The 25029-nt window shown below is 32.0% G+C and overlaps 5 protein-coding genes and 1 long non-coding RNA gene across 6 annotated transcripts in view; 4 read left to right on the top strand and 2 right to left on the bottom strand.

Annotated features, from left to right (window-relative positions):
* The first annotated feature begins 365 nt into the window (after positions 1 to 365).
* Positions 366 to 25029, top strand: part of LOC149898575 (protein Wnt-5b-like) — a 42836-nt gene continuing 18172 nt past the window's right edge. The window contains exons 1-2 of the mRNA XM_090114934.1: positions 366 to 610; positions 23429 to 23685. Coding sequence (XP_089971060.1) covers positions 507 to 610; positions 23429 to 23685 — 361 coding nt within the window. The 5' untranslated portion in view covers positions 366 to 506. The remainder of the gene's footprint in view (positions 611 to 23428; positions 23686 to 25029) is intronic.
* LOC149898580 (uncharacterized) lies at positions 2552 to 3676 on the bottom strand. Its single transcript, XM_090114907.1, has 3 exons — positions 3520 to 3676; positions 3006 to 3107; positions 2552 to 2677 (listed from the first exon to the last, which is right to left on the bottom strand). Exons 1-3 carry the CDS (start codon positions 3559 to 3561, stop codon positions 2552 to 2554), a joined length of 270 nt encoding a protein of 89 aa, XP_089971033.1. The 5' UTR covers positions 3562 to 3676.
* LOC149898579 (uncharacterized) lies at positions 9375 to 11599 on the bottom strand. Its single transcript, XR_016458026.1, has 3 exons — positions 11088 to 11599; positions 10900 to 10961; positions 9375 to 10825 (listed from the first exon to the last, which is right to left on the bottom strand). It is a non-coding gene; the product is annotated as an uncharacterized LOC149898579 (long non-coding RNA).
* Positions 14276 to 15052, top strand: LOC149898578 (uncharacterized). The gene has a single exon (XM_090115072.1). It carries the CDS (start codon positions 14423 to 14425, stop codon positions 14762 to 14764), a length of 342 nt encoding a protein of 113 aa, XP_089971198.1. The 5' UTR covers positions 14276 to 14422; the 3' UTR covers positions 14765 to 15052.
* LOC149898577 (uncharacterized) lies at positions 18258 to 18730 on the top strand. The gene has a single exon (XM_090114859.1). It carries the CDS (start codon positions 18275 to 18277, stop codon positions 18689 to 18691), a length of 417 nt encoding a protein of 138 aa, XP_089970985.1. The 5' UTR covers positions 18258 to 18274; the 3' UTR covers positions 18692 to 18730.
* Positions 21305 to 21824, top strand: LOC149898576 (putative salivary secreted peptide). The gene has a single exon (XM_090115063.1). It carries the CDS (start codon positions 21340 to 21342, stop codon positions 21694 to 21696), a length of 357 nt encoding a protein of 118 aa, XP_089971189.1. The 5' UTR covers positions 21305 to 21339; the 3' UTR covers positions 21697 to 21824.

The following is a 25029-nucleotide window of genomic DNA, read 5'->3' as shown; positions in this document are numbered from 1 at the left end:
GATATCCTCGCCTGTTCTTTGTTTTAAAGATAATATTAATACACAAAATGTTTAAGAACGAATTGATTAAGATTGCAGTATCTATACCTACTTAATATGTATAAGTATACATATTATATTATAATGTTATATCTAAAGTTTGTTTGTTTGAAAGCGCTAATCTCAGGAACTACTGGTACGATTTGAAAAGTTATTTCGGTGTTAGATAGCCCATTTATCGAGGATGGATAAGATAGGCTATCATCACCAGAGAGCCACGCGGGTGAAATCGCGGGGCGCAGCTAGTACCTAGATAAGTTTCATTCTATAAAATTCTATAAGAGCATTCGAAATCTAATCTATTCTAGTGAAATTAACATACAAGATGAAGAATAAACATTATTTCAAACGCAAGAACTTAATGTGCATAATTCAAAATAACAATAAAATGTTGACATTCGTTCCAAAAAATGTATAGAACGTTCCAGAATGGAATGGAACATGACGTTGTCCTTTAATTAAACAAGATGGCGGCAGTGTACCAATATTTGGTGTTGCTATCACTAATATGGATTTTGGGCGCGAACGGTGTGAGGAAAAAGCGGGAACCATGGACCAATGGAAGCTGGTTGTAAGTATTTTTTATATCAAGATAAGACACCCTACTCCTATCCTTTTCTTAATTTCTTTCCGTACAACCGGTTGTCTGGAAGAAATCGCTACTTAGATATAAGACCGCCGTTTGTTCAATATATCCTAGGTTAAGTCTCAGTTTGTAAGTTATCTAGAACAATAAAGCATAAATAAATAAGACACAGATTCATTTTCCAAGACCAAAAATGTCCAAGAACACTTTGTTTCCTTATATTATGTTACCAAGCTGTCCCATCCATACACTGTCCGTGCGTAACGTAGCTTACCTTGCTCAATTGCTCATAGATCGTTTACTGCAGAGAGCAATAACTTACAGCTTCATGGGCTGAAATACCAATAATCGGCCATCTTTGCGGAAAAATACGGTAACTAACTGTCAACCATAAGGTTAAATCAATTACCTACTTAATAAAATAAGGGCCATATTATGCGTATTTCAAAAATGGTTGTTTTGACTTTTGAACCCAAATATAACATACTATAATTTCCCTAACAAAAGCATGATTTTTATTAAGATGTTTAATATTCATAAATGTTTAACCTCAACATAATGCATTACGTGAAATTTGAAATTAGGCATGGCCCTTTTCGTTCGTTTCTTTTGAGGATATGATAGGATACATGATCTCTTGCATCTTCATGATGCAGAAGATCATGTACTTAATTTCTTTAGATGATGACTGTACCTACAATAAAATTTCTACATACAGCAAAATATTTCAATAATTAATTTCACCAATTCTACCCAACTCCAACTCCAAAACGTTCAACTGTTTTGAGAAGTGCTTTTAAATGGTTGAATATACCATTAGGCACCAAATACAAGTTTTTACATAAAAGAAAATATATGACTATAAACTTTGTAATAGTTTATAGTATAATAAACAGTTATTTCGCTCGTCTAGACGCATCAGGTGGCGTTGAATCAACGATTAGAATTGTGTGCAGCCACAGATAATATAAACTATAGTTACTATAGTATAATAGCTCCACAGAGACTTAACGATGTGGTCAGAATAATGTATGAATACTTTTACTGGAATACATAATTCAAATTTAAACATTTAAACATTTAAATACCGTGGGTGTTAGCAGAAGTTTTGTTGGAATTTTCATTTAATACTTACTTTTCAAATCCTCTTTATAAGATTTTATACTCGTTTTTTATGAACAACTAGCTTACCGCCCGCGGCTTCGCCCGCTTTGTCTAAAACCTAATAAATTATATACTTAAACCTTCCTCTTGAATCTCTCTATCTATTAAAAAAAACCGCATCAAAATCCGTTGCGTAGTTTTAAAGATTTAAGCACATACAAAGTGACATAGGGAAATAGGGACAGAGAAAGCGACTTTGTTTTATACTATGTAGTGATAGTAATATTATAACCTATAATTTAGTTCTCTACTATTTAGTTATTTACTAATAATTTATCTGTTGTTGTATCGTTTTTTCAACTGGTGTCATAAATCTGTATTGTAATTACCAGGATAGAGAAAAGCAATCACCAACGAAAAACAATGATAACAGATAAATAGAAATAAAAATACTTTTTTCATTTTCCAAGAATTTTTTTAATACTTACGGTGCTTTTACACCAATAATGTGCAAGAATATGTAAGTAAAGAAACAATCATATCGCTACATTCGGTTTAAAGTCTGAAGCGTTTAGCGTTTGAACTTTGAAGCGATACTATTGGTTATTTACAAACATATTCCTCGCTACACATCCTCGCATATTATTGGTGGAAAAGCACCCTTAACCTTAAGTACATACTTACATCTTTATTAGACGTCCTGAACAGCATCCCCCACGCAGCCTCCTAACGGAGGCCGCGTGTGTGAAGACCCTTGCTGCTGATCTTTATTAGTAAGAATAAACAATTGAAAATAGAACAATTTTTTTTTTATTTAACTATTCAGCACAGGTCTTGATAGTTTGAGTGCGTTATCAAATTAGCTTTTGTCTTCTTGACCCCATACAGCCAGAACTGGTAGGAGAGGCGAGATGTGGAGTTTAGGAGGAACGTCAGCAATATGTTGTCCTGAAATATATTTTATTTTGTACGAGTTAAGATTGGATTTTCTTTATTCATCATATTTGTAAGTCGAGAACGGCTGAACCGATTTCGATAATTCTTTTTTTATTATATTCCTTAAAGTACGAGGATGGTTCTTATGTAGAGAAAACGTAAATATTATGTACCACGGGCGAAGCCGCGGCGGACTGCTAGTTTCTTATATAATTTAAACTAGAATAAGACTCAAAAGAAAGACAAGTAGAAATAGTAGGGCATAAGAATAGATCTTGTGAGTCTAAACACTTTCGACTTCCTTCTCAAGAATTATACAAGGGTATTTATCTAATTTTACCTCCATTATGCCACCAGATTTAATATGGCCGCCATTGTCAAATCCGTCCATGTATAATATAACTGTGACTCCAGTAATTACGTGTTCCGGGTCTTCTTGCTCCTGCAAATATTATATGATAGCTTGAATAGTAAAATACTTATTATATGATAGCTTGAATAGTAAAAAAAATATTAAAATTTAAATTGTAGGTCGCTGTTTCCATTTTTAAACCATGGAATTCTTTTTTTTTTTTTTATATAGTTTTTTTTTTCAAAAAAAAGCTATAGCGTGTTGAATTCAGTTTCGTTAAGCTTCATAGACTTTTTTTATTTTAAAAATTAAAGTTAAACCATTACGAAACGCACTATTAAAACAATGGTTAAAAATATATATACGGAACACAGAAACAACAATCGTTTTTTGTACTTGGACGTAATTCATATCGAAAGATAAGATATACTGAATACTTCCCGGCTTAATTTATATCAGGTTGGTTTCTGTATAAACGGAGATAAAAAATACATTAACTTACATTTTCGCTCGGATATCGCAGAGTGAGATTAACATCTTGCATTGGAAACGTCCAGGCTTTTGTCCCGTACAACAATAACTCTGTTACATCTGTCAACGTCAGGGAAAAATCTTAATAATCTGTGGTCACGTTTTTGGCGCGAAGTGTGACGTAAGTTGTCAATTAAAAAAAAAAATTGAAAAAATAGTAACAGGAATAAGTTAATCATTGTTATTTAATACAAATAGATTTATTAATATAGTTCTTACTCTGTATAGTTTCCAAATGACATTGATATTTTTTTGCTGTCTGTTGTAGTGTCCCATTTAATCGCAAACGTTCCATAAAATAATTAGCATTTTCGATTGTCTCTTCAGGCAATCGTCTATCATATTTTTTTTCACTATTCACATTTAACAAGCAAAGTAGTAAAAGGTATAGAAATATATATTTTATATGCACCATCTATTTGTTCACAAACGTAACAATACTATTTTAAATTAAAAAAAAAACCATTAAAATTGATTAATTACACGCAATAAAATTTATGGAGAATTCACATTTATCTGTCATTATATATGACTGGCTTAAAGTTGCGACTGTATCAAAAAAATAATCTTATTTTGATAATAATTATTCTATTAACATAATATTGCGATTGATAAATAATGATTAATATGGTATTGATAAGTATACTAATTAGAAAAACAGATATATTTTTTAACATAATATTATTTGTTTTGCACTAATTCTTAAAAAAAAAACTAGATGACGCACGTGAAATAAAAAATAAAAAATAGAAGTTAAATAAAGGGGTGTTTTAGGATAACTATCGGGTTAGTTATTAATTAAAATTGTTAATTAAAAAAAAAGATTCTTTAAATGTACAATACATTTAAATTTTTCATACCATACCATACCGGAATTCCCTTCATTTCTAATTTATAGTCTGTAGACAGATATTTAAGATATTATTCCCATTGTAAAGCAAAGTTTGAAAAAAGAATGGAACCCTTCAAAGGATTCAAATTCAGAATGTGGAAATAATTAATACAGGGTCAATAAGACCGGTTGAAAAGGGTTTGTGAGAGTCCTCATTAGGCCTACTTTACACTATTGTTATGGGCCATTATGTTCACGCCTTAACTTGCTCGGTGGGATTTATATAGAGCTCCTAAATGTTGTGAAACGAATATGGTCCATTTTCATATTACACAATATTTGTAAAATTATTTAATTACAGGCTACTCCAAAACACCGGAATTATAATTGTTAATTCAATATATTTTTAACAATTGCTTTTTATAACCATAGCCAACGAAAGCTTAATTTGTAAATAATTTGTTAATCACAACTGCAAGCCTATTGTGAAAAAAAAAACTATAGCATAATAATGAATTTCTTTCAATTATCTATCAAATCAAGCATAAATTAAGATATTTTTCAAACATTTGAACAAGAACGATATTTCTAATAAATAAACACGAAAAAGATATTCATTACAGCTCTATACAATTCCTCCGAAATAGTCGATAAGTAATACAAGAAGTCTCGCTCGATATATTCTAAGATCGTAAATATTATTGGAAACCGTAATAAATCCACTTTTTTCTCAAGATAATTCCAATTTGTTCAGCGGAACATGTATTTATTGGAAGACATAAAAAATTTAATGAATGAGTCCATTACGTCATTTATCTATGGTCATAGTAAAGTATTTTCTTTAGAGACATAGCATATTGCTTTCTTTTTCTTTTAGAAATGGAAAATTTGTCAATTCCGTTGAAAATAGTAAGAAAGAGTAAGAAGATATAATTTCAATAAAGCTGGTTTCTACTAGCCACTAGGTTCACGTAAGAAACAATGAGTTTATTTAAAGTAGATACAGGTTTTGCTGAAAATCTTTGACGAAAGCTATTGGTTGTATCCAACAGTGAACTGGGAGTAAATATCAAATGCTATTTTCATTAAGATCGTGATAAAAGACAATAACCTAAAAATAATCACTTTACCTTGATAAATTGCTATCTCATGTTATAGGGCTATGATTGAAAATAAAACATGAGTAAACTCATATTTGCTAATAATATTTGTAGGCGGTATAAAATATGTTACGAAACTGTTACCATGGGCCCAATAAGTATTTATATTTGTCCATGATGTAACATATGTCTGTACATAATTTTCTACTAATATTATAAATGCGAAAGTTTGTGAAGATGGATGCACAATGGATGGATGGATATCATATACCTATGTAGATCAAAACTTTATAAAAATGGGAAAACAGTATACTTACCTATGTTATTGATTAGTAATTACTAATTAGTAATTAGTATGTAGTTTAGAAGCATCTACTATAGTAGTTTGTTACGTCCAAGATAACAAGTAGGTAAGATAAAAAGTAAACAGATATATTATGTAGATACCTTGGTAGATACAAACTTCCTTAGATTCTATGACAAATGATTTATACTGTCTACATACAAAATTCGACTTTAATTTTAATCCCTTTATTTTTCTTTCTCTGGTGAACGTTAGGTACCTACTGTAAAAATATGCCTATGATATTATCAATGTATGCAAATATTTAAACATAATATGTTTGACAAGGACTTTAGGAAGTATGTTTCGCCTCGATAGGAATCTTATTTAAAAAAGTTATATTGTTAACCAATTTATAAATCATTCATCTTTCTAATTAATAAACTAAAATGAATGATAAAACTGTCACAATAAAAGGAGCGATTCAATAAATTCATATCTAAAGCGTTAACCCAATTAAAAATTACTTAATGAATCAATAAATAGTGAAGAACATTAAAAACATACCAAAAAGGTTTTACCCACTCCGCTGCAGCTGTCATGTCGCCCAAAATATTAGTTATCTGTGGCATATTTTTGTTCCTGGCAACACTTGTGGATTCGAACGGGACTTTTGTTGAAGGAGCTCCGTATCCAGATGGAAAGAGGATATACCATGAAAGACATACGAAGATCGCAATACCGTTAATAAAACGTGACGAGGAGGTACATGTGAATGCGCCTGAAGGTACTTTAATTAAGGCGGTGGTGGTAAACGACTTGCGTGGAGATGGTGAATCTAGTATAGTGGGCGGTGGGATCGGACAACATTCTATAACTATAGAATTGAAGAGTCCTAGATTTGAGGGCTATGTGCAAGTCCACACTGCGAGCCTAGCGCGGTTGCGACGGCGGGCGCGAAATATCAAACGTATGAAACGCGCCTTTGCGTCCACATTGAAATGACTATGGCGGAAGCCTAGTGCGACGGTAATGAGCGAGCCAGCGCGCGTAGTTTTCAAACTCTCCTATCCGCGCGTTCTGGCCACACTACGGGCCTAGTCAGCAAGCGACCCAATGCGCGGACGGCGGGGGTATCAAACCAGTTCGGTCTTGTCGCTCGACTTCTTATATTATATCCTTTATTGTTTTTCGTAAAATAGCGGTAAATACTTAATTGTTGAAGTGAAACTTCTTTATTTATAAGTGCGATTCAATCTAAAACACTTATATACACCACAGTAATTTTGTAGGGTATAATCTCAATTCTTCATATAAGATTCACCCGTTATTCCTCTGTTTTATTTATTTCGTGTACAACTTCTATAATGATCTCATCTCAAAATCGAACTGTCCAGTAAAAATAGCAAATCGTCCAAAGTTTGCAACACCCGAAAAACGTCGAACCGCTACTTGAGATCGCGTGTCGGTGTGGCCACCGCGAGCGCCCGCTCGTCGCGCCCGCCTAGGCCGCCGCCACCGCGCATTCAGTGTGGACGCACACTATGATTTCATTGTCGATGTGTATATATAAGTATATGAAGTATGAACATTCTTTGTGTTGTTTTATTTATCCACTTTTTTTGAACTTGGTAACTACATAAATGACTTTTTGGAAATAGAGTAAAAGAGCCTTCTAAATAATATAATATGTTTTGAGTAACCATAGATTGCCTGATCTATATATCTCCGTAGAAAGTAGTACAAAAAATTACTGACACATGCATCATGCATGCAGCTTGAAGCAATCATTCACTAAAAAGTGTATCGAGTTTGTGTAACTGCTCATGATGGCCACTTTTTTGTTTAGGTATATAAAACGATTTTAAAATAAGTTTTTTCACTTTCCACACTTGTCAAATCAATATTTTTAAGTTAATTTCAAGTAGGTAATGCAATAAATTTATGAATAGGCGTTCATAGCGCTCATAACGCTCATTGTATTAGGAATTTAATGTGTAAGTATACAGTATGTATTAATAATTGTCGAAAATAGAGCTCGATAGTTCGATACCATTTCGGAATTATAATCGTAACAGGCATTTTTATATTGGTACACCGGTTTTATACCACGTTAGAATAAACTAAGGAACAAAAATAAGCTAAAATGAAATTTGAGTTCCCTTTTTTTATTGGGAATAGGGAAGCCCTTGACCACAATCTCGCCTGATGTTAAGCTGAGATGCAACGCGCTAGTACCTGCCCCCCTAGTCAAGTGGCTTTCTGTTAGCGTAGCGTTCAATAGAATAGACTACGAATGTATGAGATTGACGTAGGCTGTAGATAAACGTATCTACAGGTTACGTCAATCTCATACATTCGTAGTCTATTCTATTGATGTATTGAACGCTACGCTAACAGAAAGCCACTTGACTAGGGGGGCAGTTCACTCTACGCTTAAAGACCCTTGTACTCGTCGGGGAACACAGATTCAGGAAGCATGTTCCAGTCCCTCGCGGTTCGGATAAAGAATGTGGAATCGAACCGCTTTGTCCGAGTATATGGAACGTCTACGATAGAAGAAAACCTAGATCTTTGTTTAATAACAACTATGAATGCGCACTATGCAAATATCAGATAAATAATCCTTCATTTGAAAGATTAGAAAGATAAATTTCATTTTCAAGATAGGTAGTTGAGGTATAAAAATAAAACAAAACTCCCTGGATAAAAATAAAACAAAATTGAGGTACAACATTTCCATTGTGTTTGTGCTGGAGAACTTTGAAGAATGAAATGAGAAAGAACATATTGTTATTGGGCTGTAACATTAAATCAAAAATGTTAAAACTTATATTTGCTAATATAGTATTGGTATATAACATGTTTTGTTTTTAGTATTGGTATATAATAGGTTTACAATTTTTCGGTACATAAAGTATCTACGAGCGTTCCTCAGTTTACTTAAACTCAGCTGATCAGAAAAGACCAATAAAAACTTATATTATGTCGTAATAACTATTACTTTTATTGTTGTACTCGATACATAATCGATTAATGAACTATATTTATTTAAAAATAAATATTACGGGAAAACAGCGATACCTAAGCAATTTTTTAGTACCTACGTAGCTTCCGCGTCGATGCACGTAGTTTGTTACTTCAAGATAACAATTAAAACACTATGACAGCAATTAAGACAGCATTATTTGTACTGTCTACTTAAAATTTTTACACGTCTTAAATTTTAATCTCCCTATTTTTATTTGTATCTAGTGGACATATCTGTAACAAAATATGCCTGCTCTTATCAACTTTATCAATGCATGCAAATATTTGAAAAAACTTTAGTAAAGACTGGATGAAATATGTTCCGTCCGTACTAAATTTTATTTAAATAATACTTTATATGTAGTTTATTTTAAACTTATAAGAAAATCATCATTCATCTTTCTAATTAATAAAACAGTCTCACAATAATTCCCCTCAGAAACGATTCAATCAATAATTTATATCTCATTATTCAAACGTTAACCCAATTAAAACTGACATAATCAATCAATAAATAGCGGAGAACATTAAAAACGAAGCAAAAAGGTTTTACCCACTCCGCTGTCATGTCGCCCAAAATATTAAGACGATACACAAAAAAAAAATCCACTGCTTGGCGGGCGGAGTCTAATAGCTCGCTATCGCGAACGCCGGTGTGCGCGAAGTCATTCTTGCAAACTCGCCGCGCTGCCGCTGGCCGACTCGGGACAAACATGTATGGAGTCGTCATACAGTTATAATATTGTTATACATTTATTCAATTGTTGATTTATTGGTTTTATTTTCTTGCTTATAAACAAATAATCTTCTTTCCAACAACTACTTAGACATTATTAATAATTATTATTATTTCGTAATGTTTACTTTATTACAAAATAATACAGGTTATAAATAATCTTTAAAATAACAAAAAATATTGTTACTCTGAAAAAATGAAATGGTACTCAATAACGCGGACTACTGAATTGATTTAGATAGAATTTGATGCTGACGTAGATATTACATCATGCCCAGAAATGAAAGGTACTATTTCTGAAAGAAGTTATAAACCCTAATTCTTCTCAGTCAAAGTCAAGAGTGGAAGATATCACTAATACAGTAAAACTGATGCGAAACTTTGGATGTTAATTTGTATATTTTTTTGTTAGTTGTTACTTAATCACGTCAAGACTACATTACCAATTTTGATAAAATATAGCTAATTGCCTGGATTTACACATAGGATACTTTTTATCCGAACTGAACACTTCTGTGGGATAAAACAGGATTCACGATATAACCTAATTCCACGCGGGCAAAGCCGCGGTCGGAATGATATTTTTTTAAATAAAAAAATTGTTTAAAAAAAAACACAAAATATATTGACGCATGTATTTATTTTTTGCACTCTATTATAATTGTAATTATTCATTACAAATAATCAAAATAAAATAGCCAGAACAAAGTTAGGCCCTGGTAGGGTAGGTAGGCAGGTACAGCAATGTGAGACGAACACTGGCTTATTTATACCAATAATAATGTATTATAAACATTAAATTAAGTTTACTTTCTAACAACAAAAATACATAATATTAGCTAATGTGAAAGCGAATCAACCAATCATCCCACAAAAATGAAATGTGCACAAAAATATTCATCCAAATCGGTTCATGTCATTAAGAGGAGTGACTGCAGCGCCATCTTCCGGGTCCAATTGTGTTTCCAGATCACCCAGGAACTCAATTTAATATACTTACACAAAATTTTTCGAAATGAAAACTCACATTACTATGTAAATATGAATATAAACCTGTTTTATTACTAAGCAATTTCCCGCACAGGTGTAGTAAGTATAAATGAAATAAATATCAACATCAAATTCTTTATACAACATACTTATCTACCACCTTCTAAGAAATGTAATTCTTGAAATTATTTCGTATTTTTTTTAAATATAATACTACTCCAATGAGCTCCTGTTCCATATTATGTCCGCCATACTTCCACTAAGTTCACCATGATTTTTTATTTCTTTGCACTTTGTTGCTTTTTGCTAAAAATGGAATCATGCGATAAAACCAGTAGAACGTTGATAACATACATTTTTGACTGAATAAAGGTACTTACGAAGGAGTGGGTTCACATTGTGAACAATCAGTGGGTTTATTTTCCTTCTGGATTCCGGATTTCTGAAAAGATTATCTATGCTATAAATGAAAATATCTTACACATTCGTTATGTACTTAAAACAGGGGTACATATCAAACATCGTCTATAATACAATTATCATCAAATTTAAAATAAAACCAACTTACTTCATTAATTTGTTCCAATTGTAAGCATTCTTTTTCCTCCAACCTTTATGTTTCTTCTTCTTATTTTCTTTATTGTCCCCATTTGTCTCATTTTGTCTTATCGTGTTGTCACCCTTTTTTACGATTGCGCGAGCGACACAAGTTCCCCGTGTGACGGCCGTAGCGGGAATGACTCGTGCAGCGATCGGGGTAGGAAGGTACAGGGCGGCTCTCGCTATATTGGCTGGTCGCGCGCTAATTTCAAGTATTTCTTGTTTATTTCAAAACCATCGCATATTTCAAAATTCTAACACGGTAGACGTATAGGTTGTATATTTTATAGTTAATATCCAAAAAGTCGTAACTTTACGTTTGTTATTTTGAAGATGCCAGAGATTATAAAAAAATAACAATGAGAACTTTGTATTTTTTTTCTATCGAGAAAATATCATGGAATCATGTTTCTAAAACGGTAGACGTATTGTGTTACTATTGAACTTTCTTGTCAAGAATTTTCATCACGACAACTTTAATAATATAAAAATTACGAAGGTTTAAAAAGGGCCGTAAATGTTAGAAAAATTAATTCATCACCTTAATTATCTGTGGTATATTTTTATTCCTGGCAACATTGGTGGAATCCAACGGGAATCTTGTTGAAGGAACTCCGTATGGCGGGGAGAGGATATACCATAAAATGCATACAAAAATCGCAATACCGTTTATAAAACGTGACGATGTGATACAAGTTAATGCTCCTGGAAGTAGTTTAATAAAAGCAGTGGTTGTGCAAGATCTGTATGGAAATGGTGAATGTTATATAGTGGGCGGTGGAGTCGGACAACGTTCTGTGTCTATAAAATTAAAGAGCCCCAGGTTTAAGGGCTATAGTTTCCTTGTTGATGTGTATGCAATGTGATCTGTTTTGTAAAGATATCCTATTTTGTTGTGTTGTTTTATTTACCTACCCTCCTTTTGTAGTTAGATTATGATTTATGATTATTAATTGTATATTGAGAACTTATTGAGAACTAGAGGTCCGCCCCGGCTTCGCCCGTGGTACATATTTCGCAATAAAAGGTAGCCTATGTCCTTTCTCGGGTATCAAAATATCTCCACACCAAATTTCATGCAAATTGGTTCAGTAGTTTAGACGTGATTGCGAGTAACAGACAGACAGACAGAGTTACTTTCGCATTTATAATATTAGTATGGATGATTCTTGCTACACCGATGACCAGCCCTGTCTCGTCCGGGGCATGATCCAACATTATTATATGTCTGTATGATTAGTGACCGTACACGGCCGGGGCCCTGACCGGATGGTGTGTACAGTATAGAGAAGATAAAAGTGTATAAAACCCTGCATTGTGTATGAATGATTGAATGAAAAATTCTTTATTGTACACCATATAGGAAACAATTAAAAAACCTTATAACGCATTTAACAATGTAGAGGCCTTTTCGCTGACAGCGATCGCTGCCAGACAACCCAAACGACAAGGATAAATTCTGAGTATTTATTACTAGTGAAATAGTGAAATTAACTTTTTCACAACACATTCTGTAATACTTCCCTAGCATAATATTCAAAACTGTTCATACATTTATTAATTACTAGCTTTCCGCCTGCGGCTTCGCCCGCGTTTTCAAAAAAAACCCGCATAGTTCCCGTTCCCGTGGGATTTCCGGGATAAAACCTAGCCTATGTCACTCAGAAATGATGTAGCTTTCCAACAGTGAAAGAATTTTTCAAATCTGCCAAGTAGTTTCGGAGCCTATTCAATTCATACAAACAAACAAACAAACAAAAAATCAAACCTTTCCTCTTTATAATATTTGTATAGATAATTTGCGTCAAAATTATTGATTTTCCACAATATTTGCTTCGCTCTCGAATTGTGTTTAAAAACAAACTAATTTCCATATATTGACCAATTATATAAATTAATTGCTATGGAGGTCCTTATTGCAATGGGTTAAGGTTTATTTTAATTTGCTAATGGAATCTGACCTCTGTTCAGTGTCGATACTTGATGCTGATATGGCTAATGTGTATTAAACATGTTAAGGTTGGCTTACATGACGTTATGTAGCAAGCACAGCATTTATTTTGAACAGATAAAACGAAAGACTGATTTGTGTTAATATAAACTCATTTTTGGACTAAAATGGTTATTATTGTTGTAATAATAAAAACTTCAAACTCGACCTCGAAACGAATATCAATGCCATATTCGTCACTATTTTATTAACCACCTCCAGACAATGTTGAGCAGCTTTGAGCGACATGATTATACCAGTACCTAGTATAACTTTAATTAATCTTTAATTTAACATTTTTTATGGACAAAGTTAAGTTTCATTTGTCAAAATACAACAAACTTTTTAACAGGCTCCATGTAATCACATCTTTATCAATCTCTTTGTCGCATATTTTCAGCTTGCTGATAATAAAATGGGCCTTACCTCTCTTTCACTCGTAGGACGTAAGACATACGTCCCTTTCCCGCATCCGCATGTGAGACAACACTTTAAAATTGTGTACCAAATTAAACGTAACGTTAGAAAACAAACATGTCTCCAAAATTTATTATTTTCTTTTCCGTAATAGTGTGTGTTTATTCTAAATCAGTTATAGTCGGGCGAACAAACGATGGTGTTCAAAAAGTGTATGAAATGACGTATGAAGTGAGTGGATTTCCTTTAGTTAAACGTCATCAAGAGATCACCTTTGAATATCCAATTGGTGATCAGAATATAAAGGGTATCGCTATAAAAGATTTGGAAAATGGCGACGCAGAAGCATCTATTACTAGTGGAGGTCTTGGATTCAATTTTGTAACTATAAAATTAAAAAGCGCAAGAGGCTCTGGATACAAATTTCTAGTTGAAATGTATGCTTGATGTTATTGAATACAGTGTGTGCTTAATATTCTGTGTTAAGTCTTTATGAAATATAATCCTACTACAATTTGATATTTGTTTCACTTCAATCATAGATTCCTTACCTTTAATTTTTAACCTTTTCTATCCCCCTATTTGCATGAATGATTCTTATTTAATCAAAGTAACTTACTCAAATATGAATCAATTTATCCTCAAAAACAAAAGTACCTAACTACATAATTAATCCATAACAATTAAATTTATTCACAATCACTACAATTTGCATTAACTATCCCTTCAAACTTGCTTTACAATAACAAACTAAACTCCAAACTGAATAAGAATTAAAATTGCGTAATTAATTAAAACAATACATGTAACCCTTATCTTATCCACGCCGCTTGACCTCTATATCTGTTTCACCTTCCGTCTCACTCCATTCACAGTTCAAACCAACACAAGGCAAGATGTCTCTCAAAGGATTTATCGTAATTTGCGCTGTAATATCTGTAGTACATAGTAAAAGTGTTATAGTTGGTCAAGTGTATGACCACAACAATTTAGTAAGAAAAGTGCATGAAATGAGTGCAGAGGCGGTTGGCATCCCGTTTCTAAAGAGAGAACAAGAGTTACATTTTGATTACCCGTTAGCTGATCAGAAGATAAAAGGTATAGCTATAAGAGATTTGGAAAATGGTCTGTCTGAACCATCTATAACAAGAGGAGGGCTGGGATTCGGATTTGTTGATATAAAACTGAAAAGTGAACGCGGGTCTGGCTTCAAATATGTGATTGAAATTTACGCGTAGTGCTTTTTAGTAGTGTCATTTAGTGAAAATATCGCTCAAATACTGTATAATAGTTCTAAATTAAGTCAATTATAATATTGATACCGTGAGAAGTGAGAATGAACGGATTTGTTAAACGTTGATTAATAAAATATAACTATGAGAAATTTATTTTTTATTATGCAATAATTTAAAAAGTCATAAGATGCTGTGAAGAAGCTTTATCCGTTCATCATCTGTGAACTTTATATCCTATGAAAGAAATGTTGTGATGATTTTGTTGTGAATAATAAATGTTTATATTTTAAACATGCCTTTTAATATTTCTAGCACAACTACAATCTTGATTAAAATATTTAATTAAATTAAATATATTTGATTTTATCTGCATTCGATTTCATAGAAAGAGTCTGACTAATACAAATCATCAAGATTATTGTTCTTGTTTACAAATAAGTAATTTATCGTTACAATATGCATTTATACCATTAAATTGAATATAAACATTGAGTCATACAGACTTGAACAAATATGGATCATAGGTACTGTGTGACTAACTAATTGTAACACTTATGCAATAACAACAAGTTTTTCCTGTTTATGACGAATGTAATAAACAATATCAATTATTTTGAAGCAAATCTAATATTATTGCTCTCAAAAGTTCTTCTAACTATGGTAGGTATAAAGGACTAGTCTAGTGGTGCGGTGGTGTGCTTTCGTCATTCGCATGGAAATCAAAACCTACAGGCTACAGGGTATTTAACGTGAACACAGACACTTGAAAATTGTTACGAAGCAACGTCTTATAGCACAAACAAGGGAAACATTGAAAAAATAATAATTTACGGCCTTACTAATAAAAAGTTAAACAATGGATAAATTTTTACCATTTTCTACCATAGCTGTGTCCTGCTCTTGCTCACATGAAACGTCAATCATAAAAACAAGACATTGCAATAACTAATCCATTGCATAGCGAATGGATAACATTTTATTAGTAATACATGGTAATACCATGTAATACGTAGTATATTATTATTAGTCTGTAGTAATACCGTTACAGTTAAAACTTAGTACATAACAATCGAATTAGAGTCCTGCGTCTGGCTAATTAATTTTAGATTATGTTATGTTTAAAGAACTATGAAAATTACAGACATCCTAAAACAATTTGAATTTGTTATTAAAACGAAATAAAAAATTGCGTATTGCACCTATTTTACAACGACAAAAACGTCTTGCAATAAAAAAATTATGTCTTATGGATCTATCTTAAGGAAAAAGATTAAAAATTACGCGTTAAAAATTACTAAAGTTTATAGGATATTTTCACAATTTTCCGCAGATAAGATGCGTACTAATAAACGCAACCACTGCCGCGGCCGCCAGCCAGACAGCCCGGAGCCCGGACTCTCGGAAAGAGCAAGAGAGACAGTATCAAAAAACCACCTGTTCTAAAATCATCTCTCGAAGACGTTGCTACCTCCTGTACTATAAATATTGCGTTGGTACTGGAACATTTTTATTCTTTCCTTCAAACTTTCCAACTACACTAAGTGGACGCGAACAGGCGAAATGACCCTTCTATTTCTTTGGTACAATAACAGGAAGAAGGATAAACATTTAAATTAGGACAATCATACGTAAATGTAGCAAGAATAGTATTATTACGAGTGGAAAGGTTAATCTTGCAGCTCACACAAATATTTAAATAGTTATAGTCATATAGTATAGGCACGTATAGGTATACCACAGTTACAATACAGCTACTTTTGGTGACGCATTAGATCTACTATTATCTTACACTTTCACGCTGTATTTATTAACAATACATAAGAAATTGTTATTTCCTTATTAATATTCATATATGTATTGATGATTTACTTACTCTGTCTAAAGGATCACGTTTTATTATGCATGAGTAGTTCTTCTATATTTGTATAACAAGGTCATCTCACATTTATTGGTAAATAGGTTATACAGAGAACAACTTATTACTATTGCAATTCAAATACAATAAATACAAAGATGCTTTATTTGTTGAATCTAGACAATTTACCTATGTATATTGTTCTTATATTACGATTAGAGAAAATAACAATTTTCCATAATCGTAATATTGTAATGCATTACAATTTGATATTTATGGTAAACATGGAAAACATTACCTTTTTTAATTATCTCCGTAGGTCGCACTACATTTAAAACAACCCCCAGTACCTAAATGATAACATGATTATAATACGCTTGAGCTACGGAAATAGTTTCTACGTAAGAGACAGTAGGGTAAGTACCTCAAAATAAAACAAATAAATTACATCACCACTTTATTTACCATGATAATTCATAAAATGTCCGGTCTGAATAGCGTATACTTCTACCAGGAAATTATAACCTCTGAAGATGCTAGGACTGTTTAATTCCAGAGTTACGGACATTTGGCCAATCCCACCTTTTTTCAAATAAACTTCTCCCCATTTATCCGGGCGTAAATCAAGAACTCTGATTGCATTTATCACTTCGTGGTCTGAACTATTCACTGTAATTTCCTTGGAACGCACCCATATAGCCGGATTTTCTTGTTGCACTTTGTCATAAATTACCTTCGAATTTAAATCAGGATATCCGAGAATCAAATCAGAGCAATTAATCTGATTGTACAAGAGTACTGTTAAAAGTATTGATACAATCATTTTTACGTCTGTTATTTTCTAAGGTATGAGAATAAATGACAAAAAAACGTATGGTTCATGAATGAATAATTACAAGGACAACTAGCTAATAAATAAATCAAATACCTATATGGGAAATATCATCATTTTGCCGATATTTGTGTTTGAGTTACCTATATATTTTGTATGTATGTTTGATATGTAAATCTGACGTCTTCACACAACATGAGAATTTGGGACGACAACATTTACAGAATCATTTTGTAGACTAGGTACATTATTATTATTACATACCTTACTTTATATTTTGGTACATAGATAATTAAATAAGCTGCGTTGATCATGTCAATAGATGCAGACATAATATTGAGAACAGATTAATTATTCAGAAAATAAAATCCGTCATTGGGTACGTAAAATATTTAATAACCTACCTAAAATAACGTAAGTAGTTATTTTACCTAGGTTCTTAAAAAATACCTGAAACCTAAAGTTAATACATAAACAAAGCTAGAATTGAATTACTAACTTCAGATTAACAGCAATAAGAATTAAAACTTGCTAATAATAATTAATTTGTAGTTTGAAGCAAACATAAACAAAATTTCCAATAACCAGTTAGAATAATATTTGAAACGTGGTCACAACTTAAGTAAACAATTCTCGGAATACAAATCATTCTAATTGGTGAAATAATGTGAATGCCTTATACGTAACAAATATAATTTAACAGTTCTCCGACAATACACAGAAGATGATCTAATGAACATCTAATAAATAAACAACCGGCTATATAACCGACAAATATTTCTATAACGTCATTTTTATGTGATATTTTGGTACAATAACAACCAAAATGAACGCGAAGTTGTTGATTTTAAGCGTAATATCTGTATTTACTATAGTAAGTTCTAACGATATAAGATTGGGGTATACTGCGGCATCTTCCAAAAAGATTTACAGTGAAATAAAAGAAGCAGATCCTGCATTGTGGAAAAGAACTGATGACATCATTATAAACGCACCACATAACGAAATTATTAGTGCTGTCTTTGTCACTGATTTACGGGATGATAAGGACGGAGAAGCGTATATAGAGAGCGGTGGAGTTGGTGAAAAAAGTGTCACAATTGGTCTGAAGAGTCCCAGTATCTTGAGAGGTTATAAATTTGAAATTGAAGTCTTTACTAATGATCCCAATGCAAGATTGTACAGCAAAGGTGGCTATGCACCCTATAGTGGCAACGTAGAGTATTATACAAGGAAGTATTGATAATATTGTATTTATTTTGTATTAAAGATATTGTTTTTTGTTTCTTGTTTTATTTTATTGGTTACATGTTAGTATGTATATTAATTATATTCTCGATTGTTCAATAACGCTTAATATTCCTCAAATGGCATTACCGATTTTAGCAAAAGTGATGGTTTGAGAAGTGGGCACTCGTTACTAAGCTTGTTTCATTCTGGGTAAAAACTGATGTTGCCTCTGTCCAAATTTAGTTTTATAGTAGCTTGTAAGTTTCCTACACACACAACTATTGTACACATTGTATTTGTACGTATATATAGGTACAAGATAACGACTTGGATGCATCGAGTCAGAAAAATAGATAAGGAAGCAATATAAAACAGCGCAGTCCGCGACCTGCCAAGCCTATTAATGAATCATACCCTATGCCCAATCAAATAAAAACTAAACATATAAAATACAAATATGTTCACGAAAACCTTTCCACGTACGACAGTATTTACAATATGTATAACGCCAAACCTTGTTATTTTACCTGTTGACATCATATTATACGGTAAGAATTAGTCATTCAATTTGTACTTCCTTCTTATGACATTGATGCTTCAAGATAGTGTATCTTACGTTCTTCCGAAAAGTACATGAACAATTTTACATTTACATAATATTATAAATGTGTGTATAGAAATTAAAACATAGATAATTGTAAGAGTCCAAGAACTAAGGAAGTAATGAAGTCAGATAATAATTATAAAACGTTTTGAAATTTCTCACGTGTTTTAATAATAAATGGACCGAGGAAAATTTAACATCTATACTAATATTATAAAGCTGAAGAGTTTGTTTGTTTGTTCAAACGCAAACTCGGAAACTACTGGTCCGGTTTGAAAAATTCTTTCGGTGTTAGATAGCCCATTTATCGAGGAAGGCTATATAATATGATATCGCTAAGACCAACAGGAGCGGAGCACTGCGGGTAAAACTGCGGAGCACAGCTAGTTACACATAATAATATATGCAGTAAAATATCTTGTTAGATTTTAAGGTGAATACCCAGCTTAGGTACTTTCCTTAGGTTAAAGAGGGCATAATTTTATCTATTACTCACAGTTATTTTGGTTAAATTAAACAAAAACATATTTATAATCGATCATACAGCGACATCGTCAAATTTGTTATTTTAGTATTTTTATAAGTTTAAAAAAGTAAATTAAAGAATGTTGGATTGACGTAGTTAAGTTAAAATGAAAAATGAAAATGTAATAATATTTTTAATCATCTGCGTATATAAATTTAAAGCATACGCAATTTAAGGATACCAAACATAAGTAGATTGTGATTTGAGAATGATTTAAATATCTAAAGCAAACATTTTATTTAACAATAAACTCACCTAATAACCTTTTTCAGTCTTTATTTGTGTAATTAAGACACAAAATAGGACGCAATATAGAGCTGAAAATAATCGAATAGGTGACCTTTTACTAAAACAATGTATACATACTTTGAAATGTCGTCATCGTTTTGTCTTTCCCCTAATAAGAAATGCACAGACAAATCCATACTAATATGTATTATAAATGCGAAAGTAACTCTGCCTGTCTGTCTGTTACTCAATCACGCCTAAACTACTGAACCAATTTGCATGAAATTTGGTATGGAGATATTTTGATACCCGAGAAAGGACATAGGCTACCTTTTATGGCGAAATATGTACCACGGGCGAAGCCGGGGCGGACCACTAGTATAATATGTCTGTGAAGAAATGTATGCAGTATTTCCTGGATAATAAATACCTATTCACGTAAAATGATAATAAGGTATGAACCACAGGTATGAACAATATGATAATAGATTTCTAAGAAAATTAAGATTATGTAAGGTAGAATGTTCGTGTTTTGTTTGTTTGTTTGCCGTGACACTGTAACGTCATATGATGGCTTCGTTTGATGGATATACGATTAGAATGTTTACTTGGATCGCATTATGCAAGAGGTGTACTGAAAATTGTAATTACTGAAATTGTTTAATTAGATTTTGGTATTTAGTTTTTTATAGAATTCAAATGCTTTATAAATATAAAGTTTTAAAGAATAGAAAACAAATTGATCACGAGACAGGATTCGAACCCGCATATTTTCGCAATTCTGGGGCGATAAGACGTGTGTTACATTTACATTCTAAAGTTATTATAATTTGGCCTTTCGCACATTATGAATTTTGAACTTTTAATTAATTTGTCATTCTTACCCGAGAGGATGTTTTTGAAAATTTTATAATTTTAATCAGTTAATTTTTTGGATGCTCTGAAAGATCACATTAGTCCAATTTAATGTAATGGCTTAGAATTACCTTTTATTTTATAGACATTATTTTATTACGAGTTCAGCTTTCAGTTGCTAATGAACAAATTGATGAACATATTCAAGCATACCATTACAATAATTTTATGAATGTAATGTGTATATTCAGTTTTCACAGCAGTTTTAAGTTATTACGTCAGTCTTATCCGTGTAATCAGAAACAAATCAATACAGTGAAACAATTTGTTCATGTACAAAATGCAATTATTCATTCTAGGTGACTCACTCTTGCATAAAACCGACATTTTCTATATAAAACAATACAATTTCATTAGCACTTCAGTGCTAACGAACGAACGAAACAAAATGCGTTTCTTATCTCTTATCACCTTGCTTTGCCTAGTGGCAGCCGCGAGCGCTCAGAGCCACGACTTGATTCTCGGCCAGGCTACATACGGTGACGTCATCATTTTCAAACAAAATGAATACAAATATGGATTCCCCTTCATTGTAAGAACTAGTATCATCGAGTACCCAGAACCAGGGCAAAATAACTTCGCCTACATCAAAGCGATTTACATCAAGGACAATGAAAGAGACGGTACTGGTGGCTACCCGACCATTTCAGCGGGAGGTATCGGACAACGCTTCGCGAAAATCAAGTTGAAGAGCCAGAGAGGCAATGGATTTAACTTTACGGTGACGATCTATGGAAGATACTAGGCAGTCATGTGACCCTGGTACTAGTGAAAGTATTTTGTGCCATTAGAGAAATTAGGTTTTTAATTTAATTTATTTGTTATTTAATTATTATCATCCTGTATAAGTATTAAAAAGTGAGATTTGTACAATGGCTTTTTGATTTTGTCCCCCTATATATTATTTGATAAAATTAAATTTATTATAATGCCTATGTTGTGCCAAAAACTAGACTATACTTTAAATAATTTCGAGAAAAAAATCAGTGACAATATTAACTAAGTACCTATATCAAAATAATTTAAAACACTCATTTATTAGACCAATTATATTACACTATCATTTAAACACTAGTGAAATAATTTTAAATTTTTTGTTTAGATGGTATATTCAAGGCCAGTTTTTATAAAATCAATTTACTTTTTAATTATAAATTGCTTTTTAACATCAGGAAAACGTATTTTTTGTTACTTCCGTGTTACGGTATTTGAAAGAAAAAAAACGAACTTGTTTGCTAGACTAAACACGGGTTGATATATGTAGTCAAAACATCCACGGTAATTTTAAATAGAAATAATAATAACTGTATAGTTTATCAAAATATAAATATCTCATGGTATATCACAATAATAATTATGAACAAGCAAAAAATTATTAAGTCTGTATATTTTCCTTAATTTCTCTTTAACATCAGAACAGTTGTGTAAACAAAATTACACCCATTTTTAATACTCGCCTTAACGCGTTCTACATTTCCAAGAAGATTTATTAAACACTCTGATAGTTCCATGTAACGTTATCTCATATTTAATTATATGCCATTAGGCTGATATCCTAAGGTGTAAGTTACTTAGGAATGTGGTCAGACCTCTTTACTGATGTTAAATTGTATCAAATCTTTTAAAACGAAAGATCCCTTTAAGGTATCTTATCCTATCGCTAAAGTATAGATACATTTTTAATAAATATTAGTCTCAGAGATATTTTATATTACTAGATTTACTTCAAAATCTGGTGTAAACGGGAAAGTACAATATGGCTTAGAATAATAGAAATAGATATATTATTTTGAAAGCAAACATTTAAAGATAAGGTGATTGATGTTCATTTAAAATAATATTTACATTCCCAATGCTACTGATTACACTGAATAATAATTATAGAATAGAATATAAAGTCATTAACATTTCCCAAATTATAATAATATGTATATTAATTTATAAGGACGTATTAAAAATACGTTGAATTTGTATACAAGCTAACGTAATTTCGCATACGAACTAAAAACAATGCAAATGAAGTAATTGTATACAGTAGATATTGAATAAAAACCTTATTCATTTTACGCCTAATAATTGATATTTTTAATCTCTTTGACAAATGCATATAAATCAATTACAATATTATCTTTACTAATATTATAAAGAGGAAAGGTTTGTATGTATGTATGTATGGTTTTCACGCATAAACTACTGGACCGATTTTGATGAAATTTGGCACATATAATTTTTAGACCCTGAGAAAGAACATAGGCTACCCTTTATTGCGAAATATGTACCACGGGCGAAGCCGGGGCGAACCGCTAGTATTCTTATATAACTATTCATTTTATTATTTGAATGGTCACAAGATAATTATTTTTATAGTCGCATCACATTATTAATGCTATGACTAAAATATTTAATCGTATATATACTTCCCCACTAGATATGCTTACAATTTGAGTTGTACTTAAAAATAGCGTGTTTTTTTTCAGCAACATGGGCCTGCAAGAATTCGAGGAATGGTCGAACCAGCCAAACCTTTTCTCTGAAAAATCTCGTGTATGCGCCAGAATCCATGGTCTTACACCTGGCCAGCGACGCATATGCCGGCGGCATAAGGACCACATGCCAGCAGTCAGCGCTGGCGTTCGACAGGGCATCACTGAATGCCAGTATCAGTTCAAAACTCGGAGGTGGAACTGTACTGTGACGGGGGATGAGACTGTCTTCGGCCCTTTGACACTGATTGGTAAGCCTGCAATAGATGTTTCAAATAAAGTTGCTGCCTATAGCGCTTGTTAGAAAAAATCATAGGCTCCCTAAATTCATATATTCCTAGTTAGGACTTAGGCGTAGTTTTTAATGAATTATCAAAATATGCTTCCTTTCAAAACGTGTGTATTTATTCCCAGGTTTTAGATGCTGCTACAAACCCGATTATTTAAATTTTATAAAAAAATCTGCTCTATTACACATTATTTACGCGTTATTTTTCTGTAAGTGGTAATTACTAAAAAAAATTGAATTATTTCCCCAAACGTGCCATCAAAACCCTGCTACAAGCTATTTTTATCCTTATAACAATAAAACTAATAAACTAGAATCGCGTACAATCAAGTGCAGCCATAGCTTACCTCAAGAAGCATAAATCTCACTTAAGCGATGTCGACACAGTGTCGACTCTAAGTGATTTATACTTTGGTTTTATTTCTCGTAACTTGAAGTGCGGCCAAGCTGGATTATCTGCTTATTTAAATGTTTATTCCGAGTTAATATCGTTTGAATGAGAACTTTTTGCAAGTAATGTCAACATTACATTTCTTTGTGGTAATTAAATGAAGTATTTTGACATGGACATATTTTGACATAATATTATGTGCTTCAAGATGATGTGCTTCTTATTAACTTGGAGTTATCCTGTATCCATGTCCATGAAATAAATATTTAATAGCCTACTTATATTATATTTTATTGTTTGTTTTTGTTTAAAAAGTCTTATAAAATATTACTGAAAAAAATAAGTTAGTGTGAAGGTAGTTTGAAATAAGTTATTTTTAATCTTCTCCTCCAACCTTCATTCTATAATCGCTTAATTTAAAGAGAATTGGCATCAGAGTCAAGGAGACAATGAGAAGTGAAGGATTTATTAGTGAGCTGATTTAAACTATGGAATATATAGGAGAAAGCCCGGAATGGTAAATTTCGACATTAGATGTTTTCATACTGAATTTTCATGTATTGCGTAGAATAAAATGCAACTTAATTCTTATATGTAGTAACTAAGTAGACCGTACTCTTATATCTTTCTTGTATATTTTTTTGAGCCAAACTAAAAATATTAAACAAATATTATCAACAATTTGACTAAAACATTGTATATGACCATATGACCAAATATTTACGTGCACAAACGGTATACCTAAATATATTTTTACTAACACAAAAATCCAGCATCTTTTGCCATGACATACGTAACAAACATCATTACCATGATTATCCTCACTATTATTTTAGTACTATTAAGTATTATTATTTTAGGAATACTACAAAGTAAGTATTCTATGCATATACGAAACGAAGTCTAGTTAAAGGT

This window comes from Colias eurytheme, chromosome 22, assembly GCF_061535395.1.
Source record: "Colias eurytheme isolate Ceu_HAF_F1 chromosome 22, ilColEury1 Martin Lab GWU primary, whole genome shotgun sequence".
In the NCBI taxonomy this organism is placed as follows: domain Eukaryota; kingdom Metazoa; phylum Arthropoda; class Insecta; order Lepidoptera; family Pieridae; genus Colias; species Colias eurytheme.
This window is presented reverse-complemented; position numbering and strand designations above follow the sequence as displayed.